Source organism: Pinus tabuliformis, chromosome 3_2 (assembly GCF_031772625.1).
Source record: "Pinus tabuliformis cultivar Carrire ecotype Pingquan chromosome 3_2, CPIR1, whole genome shotgun sequence".
In the NCBI taxonomy this organism is placed as follows: domain Eukaryota; kingdom Viridiplantae; phylum Streptophyta; class Pinopsida; order Pinales; family Pinaceae; genus Pinus; species Pinus tabuliformis.
In genome coordinates, this window is record NC_142302.1 from 281,542,534 (window position 1) to 281,568,757 (window position 26,224).

A 26,224-nucleotide genomic window follows, 5' to 3' on the forward strand; every position below is an offset into this window, starting at 1 on the left:
CCTCATCTTTCATTATTATTTTTAATCAATGTTTAGGATTTGGTTCAAGGCGTATATTTGGATAGTAAACAATCTATTTCATTTTACCTCTGCCATTGTGTGGGTAAATAAATAACTCCTTGTCTTTGCCCATTCCTTTTAATCAATGAGGGTGTTCTTTGGTACTATATCATTATGTGTTGATAACATATTCCTTGAGATATTTGTTCAAACACACTCACATGTAAGAATAGTAAAGGGTGCAAGGATAATAAAGGAGTCTTTATTTCTTAATAGCTCAAAATTGATGAACAACCATTTTGTAGATGACTCATTTTCTTTTCTTTATTATGAAGAGGAATTAATGGATGCTGTTAGAGACATTTGGGTATTTTTTTGCAAATCTTATGGTGCACTTGTTAGTGATCATGAAACCAAAAATTGGTTGGTTGGCCTTCATGATAACCAGGGTTGGAATTGCCTAGCATAGTTTTTTTATACATCTAACAATTATAGTGAGCCATCTTAACATCTTTTTGGCATAGGAGTTTCTTTGCTTCCCATGTGAAATTGGTGTTTGCAATGTTTATGATGGAATCTTCTCTCGTAGCATAATAAATACCTCCCATTTGTTTAGAAGTTGATTATGGTGGGTAAGCTACTCTAGGCCTCCCATATATATTATATCCCCTACTAGTTATCTATCAAATATAACTTCCACAGGTTAGTGAAACTCTTGTAGTTGTATTTTTGGGCCATGTATGATAGGGCTCAAGGGTTATTGATGGTGACATGTCATGTTTATATTATTCTCAAGGATGAGAGAGGTGTTGGTTTGTTTGATGTGGCAACTCGAGGGGGTATTATTGTAGCTAAATGGGTTGATACTTGTAGGGCTCTGCCCCATGGCAAGTCCTACTAAGACACAAGTTACACATTGTGCAATGTCTTGGCAAGGTTCATGGATCTTTTAGATATGCGGTGTCATTTTAGTATCATAACATTTTAAATTTGTAGGAACTTCTTTTTATGAGTATATGTCCCCTAGAGAATGGTATTAGGTTTGGTGAGGTGGTAGATATTGAGTAGTTTTGTGGGGTGGGATTTGGCTATAAAACCTATTTGGCATTGGAAATTGTAGGGAACTTGTATTATGTGTCTTCCCTACTTGAATTTTTTTCATTGAACAAGAAGAGAATGTTGTTCTAGTGGGATTTGTGGAATGCCAATACTAGCTCTTGAAAGAATTGGTGATCCCTATCTTGTGAGTATGCCCTTTTCTATTTTTTTCATCTTGCCATCATAGAGATAACTAGTTTCATCCAACAAAAGGATTTTTGTAAAATGAATATTGACATGCAAAAACCTATTCAGTGTGATTGGGAGAGTTATGGTAAAAGCTTGGTTTAGTAAAATTCTCTCTAGTTGTACTCAATATTGCAGTAGTATCATAAGTTTGGTCTAGTTCTTAGTACTAGGTGGGGATCATTCTATGGTAAGGATTGATGGATTCAATGGTTTTACAATGTATTATTATTGTGGGTATCTTACAAACTATGATTGTTGGTTTGGCTAGTAATTTATTAGGTCCTTCTCTCACATAGCTCAACTAACTAAGAGTGGTGTCTTTGATCATCCTTGCCCATATTGACTTAAGTTGGAAATGGTGAAGCATTTATTATGGGGTTATCATTTTGAAAGGCCTTTTTGGGATTATGTTCAAATAGAACATGTAACTATTCTTCAAAGGGTAGCTAAATTGAGTGATTTGAAATATTTAGTCCACTCATCTTTTTATGACATATGGAGTTGCTTAAGAATTTCATTATGTCTAATATTTTCAAGCGTTAGTGTAAATGTTTTTTTGATAATGACTCTTTATCTACCTTTTGTCAAACATAGAGAGAGGAGGTACATACGAAGTTGGTGGAAAAATCTATACTATTCATCAACAATGTCAAATTGTTAGATCCTTTTGTCTATTCAAATTTCATTTATATTCTTGTTGCTTTGAGGAAGAAAATGTAAATACCATTATATATATATTGTTTTTATATATTTTTTTCCTATACATATGCAACTATATTTATGTCATCCATGATGAATTTCTTAAAGGGATAAGGAGGGACCAAATGGATGCTAGAGAGAGAACCTTGTTCAAGAAAATCAAGAGATCCACAAGAAGCGAGCTTCTAGTAGAAATCCTTGTCAGAAATGAAAGAAGTGGAGTCGCCACTTAAACATGAATCTAGCTCTAAGATCCAAAAGGCAAAAATAGTTAGATATAAGAGAGGGCTTCTTGTCTGAGAAATAATAAATGAAAGAAGTGGAATCGCCACCCAAACAAGAAACGAACCGAAATTTCCAGGTGTTAAAAGTGCAGATGAAATGATTAATGAGATTACGAAAGATAAGGCGATGAAAAGATCAATGATGCTAGGAAATGTTGTGCTGATGGGATAAGAAATGATGAAAGATCACATGATTAGAAAAATGTCATGAGAAAACCAAGGATAGAAAAAATCTATCCCCAGAAACAACACCAAAAAATGTTGTGCCAGATGACGGGCTAATGAATGATGGAAAAGATGAGATGATTAAAATGATGTTGAGGAAACCAAGGACAGAAAAACTCTATCCCTGACAACGATGCCAAAAAATGTTGGTGTTGCTGGCTAAAATGAATGATAGAAAGATGAAAGATGAATGTCATAAAGCCTAGGCCTAATAAATTGGTCCTCGGCAATGGTGCCAAAAAATGTTGTGATGCTTGACGGGCTAATGAATGGCAGAAATGATGAGATGATTAAAATGATGTCGAGGAAGCCAAGGGAAAAAAAAACTCTATCCTCGGAAACGATGCCAAAAAATGTTGTCGCACAAAGTGTCTAGGCACCCCGACAACGCTCAGAGTAAGGGTTGCCACTCTAATCCTTACTCACTCCGTTTAGACTCTCTCCTAGACAAGTCAAAGGGGGTAGTCCCTAAGGGAAATGGATTAGGGTTGCTTGTGGATCACATGCTCTAGGAGACTTCAATATGGAAAACCTCATGAATTTAAGACAAATTTTGGTTAAATTGAGATGAATAGATTAAACACAAGGCAAAACCACATCATACAAATGATTATAGACCAGTGCCTTATATTTGATTAACCATAGATCAAGCAAAAAAAAAGTTATCCAAAGCAATTTACAAATGTGACGAATAACGACAACCATGAACAATTAAATGTAAATGCTTAAAACTGGAATAAATCTAGCAATTAAATCCCATGAAAACTTATGAAAAAGAAATGCTAAACAATGATTCTAGATTAAAAATGACCTTCTTCAATAACCTAGATCTAGAATTAATTAACTTTTTCCTATAGCCAATACAATTTAAAACATTTATTGCACCTTGACCATGGAAGAATCAGGAAAATTTAAGATTGTGCACTTAGAACCAAAAAAATACCAAGGAAAATTAAATTAGCATCTTAATTATTCCTTAGAAAAATTGAAGAAGTAAAATAAATAAAAATGGTTAATAAATTAAAATTTTAATGGGCCACAGACCACATTAAAATTTTTAATGTATGCACAAATCCCTTTACTTTAATTCCTTAGTCACCAGAATTTAAACTTTTTTAGATTTTTTAAATGTTTTTAAATTTTTTAGATTTTTTAGATTTTAGAATTTTGTATAGAAAAAATAAAAATAAAAATCGAATGTCACCAAAAAGAACTTTTTTTTTTTCTAAATGTTTTAGATTTTCTTAAAAATGAAATAAAAATAAATAAATCAAATTAAAACCCAAAGAAATGAAAATTAACCAAATCTAAAAAATAAAAATAAATCAAACCTAAATCATAACAATACAAAGTTAAAAAACAAAAACAAAATCGAAGCAATTTGAAACTAACCCTAACCAAAATACTAAAACAAAAATATAAACAAATGAAACTTAATAAATAAAAAAAAAAAATTGAATGCGTCTTGTAGGTGAGTTCGACGACAACAACAAAGGAGGAGACGGAGCAATGAGGAAAGGGATCTGCAAGGATTGTTTCAGGTATGGCAGTAGAGGAGTGCGATGACTTGGCAATGGCAAGAGAAATTGATAAGAGGACGACGATGGGAGCCATGAGGAAGGGTTGCGAGTGAAGGAGAGGGATCCGAGGGTAAGGTAATGAAGAAATGGAGCAGTTGAATGGAGCTGCAGTAGTGTTGGAATGAGAGGGCGAGCTGGATGGAAGGAAAGCTGCGGACATGTAGCACGCAGGTGGACAGATGCAGGAGGGAAGATATGAAGGTTGCATGGAGGGAAGAAGACTACATGTGAAGTCAGTGAGGAGAGGGATGAGAATGGGTAGGTTAGCGATGGACATCGAAGGAGGATACACGAATCTAGACAGCAAGTTGCAGGCAGAGGTTGGAAACAGAGGAGGGAGCTGACAGATTCGTGGAGAATGCAGGCAACAACAAAAGGATGTGGGCCTTAAAAAAAATCAAAATTTTTCTGCAGCAAAGAAATTAAAAAACCCTAGGTAGTAGACAGGTAGCCAAAGAACTGAAGAAAAATTTCCAGATTAAGATGTTATACTTGCTTAAGAATTACCAGTGAAACCATTAAAAAAATTTAAATTATTTCCAGATTTAAAATTAAAAAACCCTTGGACTGTAAAAATCTGGATAATAATATCCCTGCAAAATGATGTTGATGAAACCCCAGAGATCCAGATCTTACCCTCCAGGTCCTAGATCTGGAATCTACACAGTTTCCTTCCTCAGATCTATAGCTGCAAGTCAGCAAAAAAACACCCAAACGATATATACAATGATAAAACTAAAACCCAGAAAAACCCAAGTCAAAAAACCAAAAATAATTACAATTTTGTGCACAAGAATGGAAGATCTATCAGATCTAGGGAGTGTGAGTCCAACTCCACTCCCAAATCTGATAATCTAAGGCTCTCAATAGCAAGATTGATCAATTTCGCACATAAAAAATTAAATTTTTATTTTTTAAAGGAGGTGCTTAGCTCAAAACCCTTCATGCATCACTAATAAAAATATTATGATAAGCCCAGAATCAAATTAAGTTGGGTTCTTAAGAAAACACGGATTGGGAGTTGGCTGGTCCAACTGAAAACTTCTTCGAACGCTCGATGATCTAAAAATCAAGATTTTATGCAAAACTCAATCCAGCCATCAAAATAGAGCGAGAAAATGATAAGAAAATTCAGATAAATAGAGATACTTGCTATTACATTCAAAATTTAAATTATCACTTAAACCCTAACCACTGAGAAAGATACCTGTACTCAAATCAGTCTTTAGAAGCTATCATTAATGGCTAAAAAAAATTACGCATGAAAACGATACATCTTATAGTATTTCCATGAAGAGTAACATCGACGAAAATTAACACACGACTCAAAGGTCGGATGAATTGACTAACGAATGACTTCCTATTTAAAGATAAATCCTCCAACGACTAGTTCGAGTGATCCTCATCAAAGAAATCTCGACTGTTGATGAGGATCAAAATCTATTTTAATCTCATCCGTCGAAATTTTAAACTCTTGAGGAAAATCAAAATTTTCAATTAAATGCATTTTAATTAATTCAAAAATTAAATTTTTGAATTAATTTCCTCTAAATTTTGACTTTGACTTAACCCCAAAGATCAAAGGCTCAAAATTTATCAAAATAATTAATTTACCTTAGTCCCTAGAGCTCTTAAAATTTAATTTTTAAGGACCAACGAATTTTGTCTTTTGAGAATTTAAATTTACCTAGGACCTAGAAGTAATTAAATTTCTGGCTTAGGATTTTAATTAATTTTTGGCTAGAAAATTTAATTAATTAACCTATGAGGGGATAAATTATTTTTCCCACCCTCAAGACACTTTACATCGTGATTTTCATATTTTTTACATCTCAAGGGGGAAATCTCATTTGTAATAGACCCTGACAGACTACCCATTTTTGCGACACGAATATAACCCAACAGACTAAGCAATTTGTAATAAAATAACCTAACCAAATAGTTTAGGATTATTCCCAAATCACTTTTACATAGACTCGATCTAGAACACTAGGACTCACCTATGATCCTAGTGACAAAATCCATTTCGGCTTTGGGGTATGACTGAAGGAAAACTCTGTTGACCATTCGAGAATGGATCGGTGAGACAAAAAACCTCCTGAAATGTAGATCGTCACCAAAAACGTAGGTTTACCTAGGCAATTAGATACACGACACAGATCTGCTCAGATTATTTACATTATACACATGCAAAAAGGGTTTACATAACATCTTGGAAGTGATACTGATGATGATAGTTGTACGACATGAACACATCAATCAGGCGTTATCCCTTTTGTGAAAAAAGGGGGTGTGCTGCTATGGGTCGTTGACATGTAGTGGTTAACACCTCCTAAGCCCATTTAATCCAAGTGTTGAACCTAGGCAATTTGTTTCCAAATCTAATTATTTCTAAGCCCATCTAGGTCCAATGTTAACAATGTTTTGATACTACTATGTAATGCTCCTCCCACCCCCTTGGACTTCCCAAGCTTAGTGGGAGGTGTTACCTTCAATCAAACCAAAATCCATGGTCTCATTATGAATGTGGGGTTACAAATTCCTTCCCACCCAAAGTGTGAAAAAATCACTTTTAGATAAAACCATCATGTTTAGCTCTTCAAAAGCTTTCGACCATATAAACTTTATCTTAATTTGGTCTCTAGATTGGAAGTTATTCCCATTTGAAGTTTGGGCTTCGTAACCCTTATCAAATTAGCAAGGACTTTCCATGTGGCATCCACATGGCATTTATTCCTCACATGAAGCCCACTGTGGTACTCACCATGGCATAACATCTTAATGCCACTTCACTAAAAACTCCAAGGCATGCCAACATTTACTTATATCAATTGACAGGGATGATCACAATCCCACAACTTCTGTCTACCACACACCCGTGGTAGAAATGCACCACAAACACCTCCCTAGTCTTGAGTTTGATTTTGATGTGGAATCCAACCATGTGTGCTCCCTCATCAACACCATGTAGCATCACCACTCTAGGTGGCACCACAACCCACCACCATATGTCATTTACGCCATGTTAGAATTGGCTTTCACACCATCCACTTCCATAATGTCTTATTCATGTTATGTTGACATTAGGGTGATGTCAACTAGCCACATGGCATATTTTAATGGTGCCACATGTCATTCAAAAAATTGCCAGTGGGTCATCCAAAAGTGCCATATATACCTACCACATGTCACACTAGCAATGTGCCATGTCAGCAACCTTGCCATGTCACTAGTGCATTCCATTCATGTCTTGCATGGCATACACCACTTCATCTTAATTCACGGGTTCCACTAGGTCCTAAATCTCCATGCAAAATGACACTTTCTCATTTAATGGAAGAGAGGACAATTTATCTCACCGTTCATAAATAGCACCATCTCACTCATGAGGGATGATACTGTTGTCTTTCCTCCATGGCATGAATTTTTTTTTTTGGTGGTAGGTAATAGAAATTTTCCCATTCCATGTGTTCTATTGATCATGACCACTTCATTGATAAGTCCCTTAGCAATCTTGGTATGGCATGACATGAATATCCACAACAAGTGGCATTAAGTTTTCTCTTTCTGTGCCCTTGTTGACCCACAGATTTGTCATTAAATGACAATTTTTCCCCTCCTCAAGTGACACATATCCATTCCCTGGGATGTAAATATATCTAGAAACATATGTACATTTCTCAGCCTCCATGGCTTAGAATCTATTACAAGCCTTACTAGGGCTCAGCCTTCCCAAGCACAAGGCCATTGATTGACATCAACCAGAATTAGAAGTATGAAGGACTCCAATGGATTAAAAATGCAATCTTAGTGATTAAAAATGTTCAATGCCATTATTATTATAGGGATGAATCCCTCATTACCTCACTAACATATTAGGTGTTAAAGATATCCACAATAGTGAAATAAAACTATCAGTGTGCCTAACAATATGCATTATCGAATTCATTGATATAGAGTGCCACATACACATCAACCATAGAATTCCACCAGTCTACACAACATCTATCCATAATATTCATGCATATCACCAATAGAAATCGCACACAACAATAAACAACAATGAACAACTAAACTCAACAAATACTCATACATACTAGGTAAGTAACCATGCATTCAGGAGATTATTAATAGTCATAGGGATCTATAAATCCCTCTCAAATAATGAGAAAAATCGCACATACATCTCATTAAAAGAATCCAAGAATAACACCATTCATTCATATGTAATACTGATACATTCATTGTTATAATCCCATAATGAAATCATTCAACATTTATAATGCAATAGAAGTACAAGTAGTTATATTTATTTGTATAGATTAATGATTGGAAAATGAGGGAGGTACAATTTTACACCCAACTGTATGCTAGTTGCACGACAATGTTTCTTGTAACTAACTACCCACAAGCGAGATTCAAAGTTTGAGGAGCGAGTGCTTAAGGGAATTTAAATTGATGCTAATCAATATGATCACATAGGAATCTAAAGACCACCCTGTCTCTGCCCACTTAGTTCAAGATTGTATCTCCCCATGTCTCCACTTATTTAACCAAGAATCCAAAGAAAATTAATGTTGATATGCTAAGTGCACAGATATTAGAGACATAGAGATTTCCCTCTACTAACCAGGAATCTAGAGCACACAAAGTTTCCACTTATTCAACTTGGCAGGGTTCTAGAATACTCGGTGCCTCCACCTGCTTCTTTCTCTTCAACCATGCTTCCCAACATTCTCATTCTCTAGCACCAATTATTGTTCCAACATTCTTCTTTTGTCTAATGAGTCCACTCACAACCCTCATATGCCTAACCCAACATACAAGCACCTACACACCCATGTCTATGATTCTCTCCAATATCAACCATGCTTGTTCCCAACATTCTCTACTCTTAATCCTCTTCCTCCTTGTCTATCTGAATGCTTACTACCTATTCTCTTCCATCAGTTCTATTTCCCCCAATGACCCCCTCGCGACCTCTTTCATATTAACCAAATAACATAACCCATGAGGAAACATAGGTGGTGTGGGATTTTCCTACATTCAGGAATCCCATACTCCACCTCTCTTCCTTCCATGCAGGCCATTAAAACCAGTAAGAAAAACTAGTTACTATTAAATCACAACATGAGTTAACCAATTACCAAGAAAATCCTCTCCCCAAACTATAAATGTGTTTCCACTTCTCACAGAAAATCATTATATTTACATTTCCACAATATTTTCATGGATTTCAAATTCATAACGATAATTACAAGAAGGGTAGCCAAAAAGGGCTATTACAAAAACCATGCCCGTGCTCATCATGTTCAACTCGCTACATGTTGTTGTTCAACTATGTCCTTTTATGCTTAAATGGCAATGGACGATAGACATTTTGGATGCTTAGCCCTTGAACACATGAGACCCTAGGCTAGAACTAAGGTATAAAACCTTAAAGTTCTTATCAGGTGACCATCGCTCACTTCCAGAGTTTGCATATAGCCATTGATATCTAACCAGTGATGGATGATAGGTGATTAATAGACATTAAATACTAGGAAAATTTCCATTTGTCACCTACTATCTACTACTTCCAACACTATTTCTTACCACTAGATCACTTTCTCCTTTGTTGATAGGTTGATGGGAGATGGGCGGTGGTGTTAATTTGGTGAGGAGAGGCGCATGCTTGAACCATGAGCAACTAGAAGCTTGACTCATCTTCAACTGAATATTTCTTCTCATCCCTTAGGATTTAGATCAAGTGCCAAATACTATTGGAATTATGTTGAAAAGGGCTATTCAACCAAGCACTTTTCATGTGCTTTAGAGAAAATCACCTATAGAAAAAATTCCTTCACGGATAGGCTACACACCAATGACCAAGGAATCATATAATTAGCACATTGTTAATAGAGATAACCAATATAGTAATGCCAAAAAACCCCAAAAAACTCCTAAACATGACATCATTTGACATCAATGAATGGAATTTATGGCAATGACAACAATAGCCAAGATGCTCAATAGTTCATCTTAATATATTTGGATTTGTGTTTAGGAGTCCCTATATGTACATTTTGGATGTAATATTTATGTTTAGAGAAAACAAGTATCACCTCATCAAGGATAGAAAATCCTTCATCATCAATGCATATGAAGGAAAGTCTAAAATTTCACTAATAAGTGCCAAACAAGGGAATAAAATAATTAGCTTTAGAAATAATTATGTTTTACTATTTTTATGAGAAACTGAGTATGTACAAAAATCAATTAGGGCAAAGACATCCTTAGAGGGGTGAAAAATGAATAAAGATATAAATTGGAAGAGTTGTTAAAGGAATACAAAGGAGTGTTGTAGGAGATTAAATGGGTGCCACCCACGAGGAAGTAGAGCATGAGATCCAATTGTTTTCAAAATTTCCATTTCCAAACATTATATTTTATAGGAATTCCATTCTAGAAGCATACGAGGTGAAGAAGCAATTGCAACAAATTTAGGAGTAGGGTGTTATTTGACCAAGTACCTCACCATGTGCATCACCCATCATTATTGTCCCTAATAAGGATTGGACTTGGTGATTTTTCATTGATTACAATAAATTAAACAAAACTACACTCAAGAATAGGTACCCCCTACCCAATATCGATGATCTATTGGACTAGTTGTAATAATAAAAGTACTTCACTAGGTTGGATTTCAAATCAAGGTATCATTAGATTCAATTCAAAGAAGAATAGACATAGAAGACTACTTTCAAAACCAAACTTAAGGTTTGTATGAGTTGTTAGTCATGCCATTTGGTCTATGCAATGCACCATATAATTCATGAGATTAATAAATGATATACTAAACCCATATCTCGATTCATTTGTAATTGTTTATTTGGATGATATAGTGGTAAACCAATGGTAAACAATGTTACTTTGGAGGAGCACTTCTTTCATTGGATGTAAGTGTAAGAGACATTAAGGAAGCACTAGCTACTGGAGAATCTCAAGAAGTGTGATTTTTTGTAGTAGTATTTGGTTTACTTAGGTATGTGATTGGTGGAGGGGATCTCAAGATAGATAATTTCAATATGGAGATCATCATTAAGTGACCTTTTCCTACCAATGTTTTTCGTTCCACTAGAAAAGTACCTAAGAAAATTCAATATTCATATTCACTAGTAGTCACACCACACAATGCCACAGTAGTAAGTGATACGAGTTTCTAGGTGTGGAAGGGTTGGTAGAAGGCCTTTGAGAATTTGAACAAGAAAATCATTCAAGGGTTGATTCTTACATTATCAAACTTGCAACATCCCTTTGAAGTAGAGATGGATGCTAGTGGATATGCTACGAGAGAAATCTTAATGCAAGGAGGATGATCTATATGCTACCATTTTGAAGTGATTCATGGAGCAATTCTCAACTACCCTACCTATGATAAGGTTTTATATTCCTTGGTACAAGTTGTTAAGAAGTGTAAACATTATTTGATGGAAAATGATATAGTGGACCACGCTTATCACTAGCCACTACAATACCTATAGGCCTATAAATTACAACAAACCAGGAAATAGAATTGTATGAGTTTTTAAAAGTAGCTTCATGTCATGATTAAGTACAAGAAGGGCAACACAAACAAGTTTGTCAACATGCTTTCAAGTCCATTGAAATCAAGAATTGTAGCTTTAGGGAGTCTAATGCCCATGGACCCTTTTACCCATTATACACACATAGAGAAAATGTAGAAGATGAGGACTTCAAGGAGGTGTTTTAGCAATTGCAGAGTTAGATTCATGTATACAGTGGAGATAACATATTTGAATATCATATATATAATGGGTTACTCTATGGGTTAGGCAAGTAATGTGCTCCTAAAGATAATTGACTATAGAAAATCAAAGAGGCTCACACTTTCAATGTTGTATGGAATTTTAGTGTACAGAAAATAGTGGTAAACTTACAAAGGTATATATATAGGCCTATAATGCAAGAAGATGCATCTAGGTTCACAAGAGGATTTATGCTTTGTTGTACTATCATGCCCAATAATAGGAAACAAGGTTTAAACCATCACTTACCTGTGTCAGCTCGTCCTTGTAAAAGCATTTCTATGGACATTATGGGAGCTTTATCAACAAATAGGAAGGGACATGACTACCTATTCATGGTATAATTTAATAAGTTCAACAAAATGTGCATTCGCATGCCCTGTAAAAAGATCATTAGTGAAAAAGAAGCAACAAAATAGTTCTTTGGATGGGTCAGAGTACACATTGGGATACGAAGGAGCATTGTTTCAAATAGGGGAACTAGGTTTAACTGTGTAATTTTAACTACAATTTGGTAGAATATGGATAGAAAGTTGAAGAGGTCTACAACATTCCATACATAGACAAATGGGGAAAAAAAGTAGTCAACTAGAATCTGGTGTAGTTTTTGAGGAATCACAATTAGAACCATTTGAGGTCTTTGGAAGAAAATATGGTATCTATGTGACACTCTTGTATTAGATAAATCCACACTTCTATTGGTAAGTCTCCATTTGAAACTCATTTTGGATACTTTCCACCTTCACCTTTGGATATTGCATATGGACAACGAGGAAGAGTGAGAGAGGATCTCATAGGGTATGCCTTAAGGGCAGAGAAATTTATTGAGAAGATGAGGTAGATCCATTTACAAGTACATGAGACATTACAAACTTTACAAGAAAAGTACAAGCCTAGGAATGATCAACAAAGCATAAAGAATTTATTTGAAATGGAAGACATAGTATGATTACTATTGAATAAGAAGAGGCTACAAGGTCCTAGTAAGAAATTATCAATCTATGAGATGGTCCTTTCCTATATTAGAAAAGGCGGGAGATAATGAATATAGACTCAGTATACCTCCATATATGTGCATTTACTTAGTGGTGAATGTGAAAAGTCTAAAATTCTATGAGTCATCCATGCTAGATTAGGACAAGGAGAAGTGTAGAAATTCCTTGTAGATTCAAACTTCTTTGTGATATGCTAAAACAAAAGACTTGAATCTACTCTACTCATCATCAGAAACAAAAAATTGATCAAGAAATCACAACATAAACATGAGACGAGATTCAATCAAATATGCTCAGAGATTTATCTAAGGGGAAAGCTTGTTTCTCAAAACCACTTCCTATTTGTAGTGCATTAGATTAGAAAATAGAGAAGAAATACAATTCTTATTTGACCCTGAATAATCTATGCACAAGTATAATCTATCTCACTGCCTCACAAGTTTACTTTGGCCAATACTTAGCCAATTATGCTGCTTGCCAAGCTCCTATTTCCTTGCGTTATTTCCTTGGGAATTAGCCCCCTATTTATTAGGGAAATTCCCAATTAGAATTACACAATCCATGTAGGCCCTTCTTTGACTGAATGCACCACCTATACAACTCGGAAAATTATACAACTAATAGTAAACTTCCTTTAAATGCCAATCTCAACTAGGTAACTCAAATTTAATGCATGCATGAGTTAATTATGGCTAATTTATCAGTTAACTGGTTGAACACTGAAGTTGCACCCGACTGCTAGACATCCTACTAGTTCCTCCAAGAGTTGGAACTATTTTAACTAACATTAACTAAGTTTAGTTGAATTAAATTATTACAACTCAAATTAAACTCACCCTAGGCTCCTAAAATTTAGGAACTACTCTACACGACTCAAGTTAGGTCCTCAAGTTGAATTAACTGAGTCAACTAAGTGAAATTAACTTAGTTAACTCATTCTTGTTGTCTTGTGATGTGGAATTGCAATTTGCTCCTAATTTAATTCAAGAGAAAATTAAATTAGGATTTTCTGTTGCTATTTTCAACACTCCCTCTCAACAAGAAAGGGATTATAATATACCCCAATCCTGTCTCTATGGAACTCAAATTTTTGTCTTGACAATGCCTTTGTCAAAATATCTGCACCCCTTTCCTCCGTAGGAATGTATTCCAACAACATGATTCTCCTTTGCACACAATCTCGTAGATGGTGATACTAGATGTCGACATTCTTGGAAGGATCATGAAAAAATATATTCTTAGAGAGCCTGATAAAACTTTGGTTGTCACTGCAAATCAATGTAGAATCCACCATCTAACCAAATAACCCAACAAGAATCTTCCTCATATAGATAGCTTCACAAGCTTCTTGACTAGCAACCATGTACTCTGCTTTTGTTGAACTGAGTGCAACTGATCTCTACTTCATATTGTACCAAGAAATTACTACTAGCCCAATACTAAAGATGCATCTTGATGTGCTCTTCCTTTATGATGGAAAACCTGCCCAATATGCATCTTTGAAGCCTTGAAGCTTCACTCCCTCTTTTCGTCTGTACCAAAGACCATACTAAGTAGTGCCTCTGAGGTATCTCAACACATGTTTGGATTCCTTCCAATACATTTTGGTTGGATTAACTATTTCTTGACTAAGCTGGTTAACTACATAACACATGTATGGTCGTGTGTTCACCAAATACATAAGTGAACCCACAAGCTGCCTGTAAATAGTGGCCTCCACCTCCTCTTCTGAAGTGGCATCCTCTTTCCTCCAACTGTCTACTAGAGGAGTGTCCATGGGTTTTCTACTCTTCATGCAAAACCTATTCAGTATCTCATTTGCATACTTTCCTTGAGAGACAAATAGTTCCCCATCTCCTTGCCATACTTCCAAGCCGAGGAAATAATGCATGAGTCCCATGTCCTTCATCTTGAATTCTCTTGTAAGATCCTCTTTGCAAGACTTTATCTTGGTGTACCAAACATGGGGTGCTTGTTTCAATCCATACAATGCTCGCTTAAGTATGCACACATGCAAATCTCTATCAAATTTCTCAAATCCTTCTAGTTGCTCAATGTACACCTCATCCTCAATTTCTCCATTGAGGAATGTTGTCTTCGCATCCATCTAATGGGTCTTCCAACCCATCTACGCTGGAAGTGCTAGAATTGATCTAATAGAAGAGTACCTTGCTATTAGAGCAAAGGTCTCCTTGTAATCAATTCCCTCCACCTAAGAGAAACCCTTGGCCACAAATTTGGCCTTGTGTTTCTTGATGCTTGCATTTGCTTCTTGATTCACCCTATAGACCCACCTTGAACCTACAACTAACTTGTTCTCTAGTCTTGGGACAACTTCCCAAACATTGTTTCTCACTATGGAATCATATTCCTCTACCATGGCATCAACCCATAATTGATTTTGCACTACTTCCTCGAATGAGGATGGTTCTATCTCAACTAGCTCACTCGTTAGAGCTACGTACCCAATGTATCGATCTGGTGACCTACTATGCCTACGATGTGATTTGGGTGCTCCCACATTGTTTCTAGCATAATGAAATAATATGTCATATTCCTTGGTGCACTTCCTTCCATCTATGGATGTCTCTACATGAGTGGGTGCTTCCACTCTCTGCTCCTCTACTTGTGGTTGCTACACAACATCTTGAGGTTCTTCCTTTAGAGCCAAAAGCTCCTCATCTGCATGCAACTGAATCTCCCTCGCAAGGGACATCTCATGGCATTCTATTCATCGAACTTCACATCTCTACGAACAATTGTCATCCTGTGAGATCAAAGGTACACTCGATAGTTATGAGGTGTATCAGTGTACCCCACAAATTGTAGGTTTTAACCCCGTACAGAAATTACCTGCATACGAATTCTAAAACACAGAAAATAAACAATGCAAGAGCATAACACATAAAACATATATACACATAGATTTTCCCCTGGATCCCAAAACTAGGGCTACCAGTTTGATTTTTCATTATGTTCCTTTCAATGTTACAATACATATTTATACATGCCGAAGCATCCAATACCATGGACCGAAAACCATCGCATCCAAAACCATGGACCGAAAACCATTGCATCCAAAACCATGTGCGACAAATCATGCACAAAACCATAGGTAGGTCTGCCCAACCTAATATATAGTGGGATTACCTGCACCCCTCAAACCCCGGACCCCATAGAGTGGGGTTACCTGCACCCCTTAAACTCCCCGTGACTCCCCCCGCTACGCAATCGGTGCAATAAAGGTGGGGCTCCGCCCCCCTTCTAACCCCCCTTGTTAATTATGTGGGCTAGTCATGGAAAGAATATAACACAACCCAACACAAATATGTCCAACTCAGATGTCGCTCTATCTTTTTCCTTACATCCTTGGAAACATGATAGTAAAATAATGAACCAAATATATGAAGTTTGACACGTTTGGTTTCTTCCATGAAAAAACTTCTTCTAGTGTACTCATCCTGAGAATCCGATGAGGACTCATGTTCTATACACATACTGTTGTGTTGCACGCTTCATCCCATAAGTGCAACGATAGGCCCTGATCATGCAAGATCACCCGTGAAGCTCCCACAATACTTATATTCTTCCTCTCAACCACCCCATTCTAATGTGGGTTATTGGGTGCTATTAACTCATGTCGAATGACTTCTATTGAAAAAAAACTATTGAACTCATTCGACACATATTCAGCACCATTATCGCTCCTGAGAGCTTTCACTTTCCTACTAGTGTCTTTCTCAACAAGTACTTTAAATTCACAAAAATTGTAGAATGTCTAGTCTTTCTTATACATCAATAAAATCCAGTTCTTACGTCAGAAATCATCTACAAATATAACATAATAACTCTTCCAAGTTATTCTTGCGCTCTACTATCCTTATCATGAAAGGTGGCTTTGTTGTACTTCCATAGTATACACCCTTTGCATGTATCTCATTGCTCTAGTATACTATTGGGAAATCCTGTAGAAATCTGTTGCATGATCTTCAAGGCTCCATGGTGCAAATGGCCAAGTATCCTATGCCATAATTCAACAATGTCTCGGCTCTACACCTTCTCTGCTTTTGTGCTCAAGGCAGGAAAATCTTGTACATCCAATTCGTAGACGTTCTTCACTTGAACCTCAATCCGTTTCACTTGTCTTGTGGAAATATATCTAAGGAAAGCCTTTCCTTTGCTAAATATCACATTGTAGCCACGGTCTTCCAACATAGAAACTGAAACTAAATTCTTCTTCAAACCTAGAACATACATGACATCTTTTAATGTGAGAGGAGAACCAAACTCCCTTTGAAAAGTAACTGTACTGATACCGGTCATGTTATACCTTCCATCATCTCCCATCTTGATGTGCATAAAAAATTATTTGTTGTTAGTCATATGGAATGAGGCTCCACTATCCATATACCACACACTACCCATCACCAATGTCACCATGCATGCAATGAGTGTGAAATCTAACTCGAATTGTGAAGCTAGAGCTTCACCTACCGGTCCTCTTAAGGGCTTCTTGCCAACATTCTTGTGTGGACACTTCATGGCATAGTTTCCTAGCTCATGACAGTGAAAACATTTAATCTTCGTCATGTCTTTCTTCTTGCCCACTTGACCAAAATCTCCTTTGGATTGGGATTTCTTCCCTTTCCCTTTATTTTCCTTTCTAGCCAAGGCATAGTTCTCCTCATCATCATTCTTGGATGAGGTTCCATCTCTGGTGTTGTTCCTTATCTCTTCTTGCACCAAGTCAGACCACAATTGCTCCCAATTTAATAGCTTCTCCCTCCCATTTACTGAATCCTAGTAGTTGTGCCATCTCTTGCGAAGGCCTAGAAGTGCTAGTCTTACCAAATCATCTTCAACAACTGTAATATCAACACTCCCAAGTTCATCTTGACATTGGGTGAACCTGCTCAAGTATTGTGGTATTGTGTCACCCTTCAGTGCTAACTTCATTTAGTCACTGTTGTTCTGAAACAAGTCTATCAAGGCTTGCAACATTGCATATGGGGTATCCTTCCCATGGAAATCCAAGACAATATGATTTCGAACTCCTTCTAGTATGATCCTCCTTGCCTTTTCCACACATTTCTTCCACTATGGCAGATCTTGAGCATCGGTTGTTAGAGGCTTAGGAATATCATTATCTATGAATTCCTTTAGCCCGTTATCTTACAACATTGCCTCCACCATGTCCTTCCAAGCAATATAATTCGAGCTACCCTCAAGGGCATACTTGAGTCTTAATCCATAGAATGACATCCTGTTGGCTCTGAAGAATAATACTACAAATTTGATTTACCTGTAAAGAAAAAATCAAATTCTTCTCTTCTATTATGATTCTTGCTCTAATACCATGTAGAAATTTCGTGTAGATTTAAACAAATTATGTAATATGCTAAAACAAAATACTTGAATCTACTCTACTCATCAACAGAAACAAATAATCGAACCAGAAATCACAACATAAACATGAGACAAGGTTCAATCACATATGCTCAGATATTTATCTAAGGGGAAAGCTTACTGCTCAAAACCCCTTCTTATATGTATTGCATTAGATCAGAAAATAGAGAAGAAATGTGATGCTTGTTCAAGCCTAAACAATCTCTACACAAGTATAATCTATATCACCACCTCACAAGTTGACTCTAGCCAATTCTGCTACCTACCAAGATCTTATTTCCCTACGTTGTTTCCTTGGTAATTAACCCCCTATTAATTAGGGAAATTCCCGATTAGAATTGAGCAATCCTTGCTAGATGCACCACCTGTGCAACTCAAAATATTATACAACTGATAGAACACTTCCCTTGAACTCCATTCTCAACTAGGTAACTCGAATTTCATGCATGCATGAGTTAATTATGGTTGATTTATCACTTAACTGGTTGAACACTGAAGCTGCACTCCACTGTTAGACCTCCTACTAGTTCCTCCAATAGTTGGAACTAGTTTAACTGACATTAATTGAGTTTAACTGAATTAAATTATTATAGCTCAAATTAAACTCATCCTAGGCTCTTAAAATTTAGGAACCACTCTACATGACTCAACTTAGGCCCTCAACTCAAATTAACTGAGCCAAATAAAAGACATGGGTAGCATGACCTTTAGAAAATTGGGTTAAAAGGACAACTTCCATGAAAGGCTCAAATGTACTCTACGGAGAAGATAAAGGAAAAAATTCCTCACCTCATTCAATAAAATGTTTTGAGAACCAAAATCTTCCCAATGTGGGGAGATATGATCTAGATTGGATTATTATATCATTTATCATCCATCTCAGTGCTTTTAAGATAGAAAATTTAGAAGAATCATCTTATATGAGAGTTTTAATGGAAAGACTCAATTTGGAGAATTGGGGTCAAAAACCTTCTAGGACCACTTCGAGGCATTAAATGATGTTTTTTGGGAATAAAAAACTATATTGTAAGTGTGTAACCCATGGCACTATTCTACACTTGAATACCTTTCCAACGATACAAGAATCATGCCAATTAGAATTCAAATCCAAAAGTTATGCCTCTCAAAAGTTGACCTATTGTGATTAACCACCGTAAGTTGAGAGGATTCCACATTAGGCCGCACTACTCATGGGAAAGGTGATATCCACATGGGAACTATGAAAAAGACCCTAGAGTGGTCAAATTATAAGTTATGTTTGGGGTTGAATGGATCAAATTTAATCCCTAGTTAGCCAGTGGGATGAGTTATAACTGAGCCACTAGGAGGAAAAGGGGTTCCATTCTATTCGAGTGCATTTTGTTTCATAGCACAATAAAGTAGGAAAGTGTGGATAGAGCCGGAGCATAACATGGGGGGCTTATGCCTTGTGTTTTCTAGCAACCCACAGATAGAGAGTGCCTTCTCATTTGTACTTGCAAAATTTCCATTCCAAACAAAAGAGAGAAGAGAAGCCCTACCTTCAAGCTACATTATCTCCCAAAAGGGTTTCCCATATCATATCTTGGTGTTCATTGTGATTCGGGTGTGTTTGTATTTCATTGTTCTCTATTGTTTGCATTTTATCTATTTCTGGCATTAGGAGAAAAATAATAAGTGATAAATCCAAAAGTCTAAGGAAAAATTAGCCTTGTAGCTAGATTTCATATTTTAGTATTTTTGTATCAGATATGTTATGACAAATAGTCTAGTGGAATATCCAAGATAGTTTACAATTCACTCCGCAACGTAATAAAGGTGGCCTTTAGTAGAGGTATAAAACAAGGACCCATTCAAGCATGTTGGCACGTCAAACGTATAAAGGATGGCTCAAGTTGTCACTAAATTGACATAGTTGAATGTAGTATACATCCTATTACCTCCCACATTTAAATTTCAAATGTTACAAATTTCGACCTATAATCGTCAAGGCACTTAGAAATATTCCCAATATCACTATAATGAAACATTTTTTTCAATTTAGGCCATCTCTTTTTTGGTGTAATTGGGTGGGGGGCTAGAAAATATTGTTCTTGGTGGTTTTATTAAAACAAGATAGATGGAAGAATTTTGTAATACCAATGTCTATCTAATTGGGCTATGGGTTCTGTAGTCAAGAACGATGAACATGAGGGTTTGAACACGATTAAGATCCACTTTCTTAAAATGAGAAAATGAATGGTCTAACTATGGTTTTGCAACAAGAAGAAAAACAATGATGCTACTAGTCTATAGCCATAGATCAACTTGAGAAAACATAGCTGAAAAATAAATCTAGGAGTAAGCCATAATGCGAGGGATCAAATATATGGATAAAACTTTTAGGAAAGTGCATAAAATAGGGTAGAAGCAACACAAAGTGAGGCACCATTATCCAAGAAATATGATTACCACAAAACAACCACAATACTTGATAGTAGGCACAAACTTTCATTGCAAATTGTAATTACTCTAGAAAAAACATCCAAGAAAATACCTCAAGTAATGGTGAAAAAGGTAATGGAGCTTCTTATTCACTTTGATATGATCACAAAAGATAGAAGTATTGAATGTAACAACCAACAAACCATAAAACATGCAATGGAGAGAATAGTAGCATTAGCGCAACACATCCCCTAGAGACAAAAGATGCTCCCACACAAGTGTGCTATAGAGAGAACATAATTATAACAATGGAGATCATATGAAAGCAACAACATTATAGCGATTCAAAAGTATCATCGAGCACAAGAGACAACCCATGACCTATTTAGAACAACAAAGATATACATGTTTCAAATTTTAGGTTTATGTGATTCATCTTGATTTTTGAATTGCTTTTCTATCACATAATCACTCTTTTTAGTGGACATTTTGAACCAACTACTTTAGTTGACTTTTTCTACCAAAAAATCTATTTACACACAATTCAAAAAATAAAACATTCCCCAAAATATAAATGTTATAATTTTTTAAACTAATTTTACATTTCTGTATTCAAGCTTCTATGATCCATAATGAATTAAACAAAGTAGAAATCACATGAGAGAATTTTTTGGCCAACAAGTTTCAAACCAACAAGTGTGGTTCATCATGAGGGCCAGAGGAAGAGGCAGACAATGGCAAAGGCTTAAATAGAGAGCAATGTAGAGACGTAATTTCAAGTAACGGCTATATTTGAACAATAAATTAATAAGCTACTATCATAGTTTAAATATTATTTTTCAAAAACTAGCCGTTTAATATAGTTGTTACATATTAATATTTTAATAAATTAATAAACTAATATTATTATTTAAATATTATTTTTCAAAAACTAGTGATATTTGGTTTTAATAAATTAATTTAAATATTTTTTTCAAAAACTAGCCATTACTTAATAATATTTGTTTTTAATATATTAATAAATTAATATTATAATCTAAACATTATTGTTCAAATATAGGGGTCACTTGAAATTATGTTTCTACATTGCTCTCTATTTAAGCCTTTGCCATGGTTTGCCTCTTCATGTGATTTATCTTTAATATTTTTTTTATTTTTCTAGCCCTATGATATGCAACTATGCAACTTTTTCTTCCTTGTGTTCTAAACTTTATAATTCACATACTTTTTTCTTTCTTCTTCTTCAACTTCAACTTTTATCTTGAATATTTCTTTATTTTCTTTATCTAATTTTTTCCAACACTTGTACCTCAACAATATGGAAAACAATATCTTTGTTTTCTTTTCTATCCTCTTTCATTGTTTCAACAACTTTAACAATTTTGTTGACTTTCTTTATGTTGTTTATTTATCTATCTATAATTTTGTGTTATTTGTGAGAAGAGATCACAAGTAATCACAAATCATGAAATTTTTTTATTTTTTATTACTTTCTAAATGTTCATATGAAATCAAAAGAAAAGAAAAATAATCAAAATGTTCAATTATTAAAACTTTTCAAAACCAAGAAAAACCAGATTGGAGAAAAAAATAGTTTGAAGATGTTTTAAAGATTGTCTTCTGCATCGATCACACATAAATATTTTAAAAAAATAATCTAGCCTTTTTTAGAAATTGTCTTCTGGATCGATCACATAAATAATTTTGACATAAAGATTTCTTAATTTAATAATTAACCCAGGGTCGAAACGCATTGAATAATAAAGAAATAAGATACTCATACTCACTCGGCGTGTCGATGACATTCAATTTTCTGCCATCATTCGTCGTGCCTTGTTCTAATTGGCAAGTGCCTGTAACCGGGACAGATCTGGAAAGAGACTTAAAGGCTCTGCGGCCAAGGATGGAATTAGCAGTTGCACTTTTACCATTGCCCGTCTTCCCCACCAACACCAGATTGATCACCCCACTAGTAGGTGTTCCCTTTGCTTCCATTCTATCCTCTGAACGTTGCAAGGAATAATAGGTGCGGAAATGTGCTTCAGCTACCAATGAAATCTGGTAAATGTGAGAACTATTAATAGGCGAACAAAATTGGTGTGGAGTTAAAGCACCGCCTCTTAACTCAAAATACAAGGCAGTGAATCACTTTGTTGCCAACCCGCCGTTCATAACATTCCAGATTCTGAGTCACTTTGCAGCGGGATGGCCCTTCATAACTTTCCACATTCCTTAACTCATTACCACGTAGTGTCTTACTTTGTAGCGCAATCACGCAACGAATCACTTTGTATGTACTCAGTTTACAAATGCACAACAAAATGAATCGGCTACGAGTTAAAAGTGTTTTAAGGTGATGTGAATATTATATTTTGAAAAAATCGTTGCAAATCAAATTTGAAAATAATTATTAGAAAATCATTGTTTTTATAAATAAACGAGACCACACAAAATATAAATAGCAAATTCGAAATATAAAAATTTAGGTCATGAGGCCATATAAATTTACTATTTGAATATTTTTAAATAAAAAACAAAATTTTAAAATTCCAAGTTAATGTTTACCATCATCGTAATTATGCATTGGGTAAAACTTTAGATTGTTTAGTTAATATAATTAAATTTTATGTGATGTTGTTTTTTACTTATGATCTAAATAATGCTTTTTACATCTTTTTACATCTTTTTATGTGTGTCTATTTAATGGGTTAGTTTAATCAATGCAAATGGATTGTTTCAAAGTAGAGCTCACTACTAAGTCTCTATTTTCTAGTCTAAATGAGCCTTTCTAGGTTATCAACCATTAGTTGAGCCCCCTTCCATTTGGATATTCTAGGGAAGAGTTGGGGACCTTGGAAACTTTTCCTCATTGTGGGTGAGAGAGAGAGAGAGAGAAAGCTCAATCTATTAAACCATGTGACTAATGTGTGTGTTAGGTCTTAGCCTCCCTAATGATCCCCTAAGTCGATAGATAGGTTACTATGTATTACTATGTATTGAGGCCATCATTTATGAATAAGGTCAATGCAATAATGTGAAAACAAATACTGTAAGGCTTATTGGAACATTTTCCCTACTAGAAAGTTCTTTCTCTAGAAAATTCTTAGGAGGTAGAAAGCCCTATATAAATATGTAGAATCATTACAAAAGATGTCTTAGAAATCATTTATTATCTTAAGTTTACTCTATTAGAGGTCCCCCCATTGAAGAGGCAAGTGAACATTGGTTCTATATCAACAAATATATAATATTTTGGGTCTTATTGTCTCTTGTGTTTGAACATCTATCTTTTTTCAACAATATTTTTTACTAATAAATGCAATTTCTTCTTTCAATATTGATAGTTTGAACATAACAAGTAGTGCCAAAGCACTTTTCTAAGCACAATTTTAAAGTAATTCTTTTTCAATTTAGAGATGTGATCTAGAATTTATAGATAACATAGTGATATAACATTCAATGGGTAAACTTGCAATAAAGGAATCATACATACATGAAATAAAGGAGGCTTCACCTAGTTGGAAACCTTTGTAACCCTTATTGGTCCTCCTTCGAGTACTACCACATTAGAAAACATCTATCTATAGAATTTTGCTTCCATGTACCCTTAGATATATTGGAAGTCATGAAGGTGTCTTAAATCTAGCTCTAGATTAATTACTCAACCACCATACTGTTACAACGGAACCAAGAACAACACTTATGAAAATTACTCTCTAGTACCTCAGTAAGTGTGTAGTTTCTCTAAGGCTCTAGTGGAACCTCCTTGGTTACAACGTTGAGATATTAGATCCAATACATTGTTGGACCCTACATAGATATGAGAGAGTTATGGCACAAGGAACTCCCTTTTCCTTAGAACCCTTGAAGCACTACTCTTCAATATAATCCTAGAAACTTATAAAACAAGAGGCTATCTTGAAAAATTGAATATTCTACCACTGTGAACCCTTATTCTTGGCACTTTTCATGAAAAATCCTACATAGAGTACCATACTAATAATTTCAATATTTTGTTAAAACAATATTATTTATGTGGGAGCAATTCCACAAGAGTAAAGAAAAAGAAAGGATATAAAGTGGTTTTTTTGAAACCCTTATTTGAGACCTATCTCAATGGACTCATTTTTTTGCACTAATCCTCTTGGTACCTCTCTCTCTCCCTCTCTCCCTCTCTCTCTCTCATTATTATTATTATTATTATTATTTTTTCTCGTTATCACTCTATTTCTTATTACCCATCTCAATAGCCTCAGCAAGTAGCGTTGTTCACATTGGTACCAATTTTTAGTAATCCTTTTCTTGTTTGGACTCTTTCATCCCCTTACCTCACACCTATTTTACTATCCCTAGCTAGTAGTTATGCTCATATTGGTACTAGCCTCTAGTGAAAAAAAATATTGTGCACCCCATCTGAATGGCTACTTGAACCCATGATTATAGTACATACATTGCTAAAATGGAAATTATATGTGATGAGTTGTAAAACGAAATAGATAAGAACAAGTTTTCTATAAAGAAAAACTTTCCTACAATTAATGCCAAGCTTAATAAACTAGAATCCCTCCTTCACAAGTTGTGTCAACTTATAACTCGATTGAAGGAATAATCATTCCTCCTCGGGGGAGTTGAATTATCCATTTCTACGGGGCCTCACTCCAATCATTTATTCATGATATGTACCCCCCCTAAAGTTGATATGAGTAAATCTAATGGTTCAATGAAACAAAGAGTGGGTATCTTATATTTAGATATTGAGTGATAGAAATAGTGGCAATGGTGTCAAAATCCCCACAAAGCTTATATTTCTTGGAATTAATTTGTAATAGATATGTATGAACATTTTGAACCTAACACTCACCATTTGGGCTTCTTGACCAAACTTAAAAACTTAGATACTGTTGAAGAGTTCAATACCTTCTTCTGAGAATCCTTTATTAATGTATTCAAGGAAGAGATATATGTTCAACCCTTCATGGCTTATCCTAATACTTGAATTGAAGCCACTCAATAAGATAGGGAAGAACAACATGTTGTTACTTCCCAAATAATAAACATAATAAATATAAATATAAAAAATATAAAACATCCTTTAATCTCAGTCCCCAACCCGCTAATCGCTCTTCTCCCTCTCCTCTTCTCAAGGACCACAAATTAACTCATGCAAAAGTGGCAAAGTCTCAAGTTAAGGGTCTCTACTATAATTGTGATGAAAATATTTTCCCAAGCACATATGTAAGGAGTAGAAACTACTTATGGACATTTTAGAGGACATTCCTAAGGATGGCACTTATGCTATCCCTCAAGAACCTTTGCCTCTTCCAATTGACGACTTCTTTGTGATTAATAGGACATGGAATACCAAATTTCCCTACATGTTTTGACTAGTATTTATGCTCCCAAAACCATTAAATTGATTGGATAATTCAAGCATTGTAAAATCTCTTTTAATTATTTAAATTAATAGTGGTAGTACCCATAACTTTATTCTCCATCTACTAGCCTTGATGACACATTGTTATATCCATGCAGTGAGT

At 35.2% G+C, this 26,224-nt stretch overlaps 1 protein-coding gene across 1 annotated transcript in view; it reads right to left on the reverse strand.

Annotated features, from left to right (window-relative positions):
• The window catches only part of LOC149180724 (uncharacterized), a 137,988-nt gene extending 115,281 nt beyond the window's left edge, over positions 1 to 22,707 (reverse strand). Inside the window, exon 1 of the mRNA XM_089413970.1 lies at positions 22,475 to 22,707. Within this exon, the coding sequence (XP_089270096.1) occupies positions 22,475 to 22,682 (208 nt within the window). The 5' untranslated portion in view covers positions 22,683 to 22,707. The remainder of the gene's footprint in view (positions 1 to 22,474) is intronic.
• Positions 22,708 to 26,224: the final 3,517 nt, after the last annotated feature.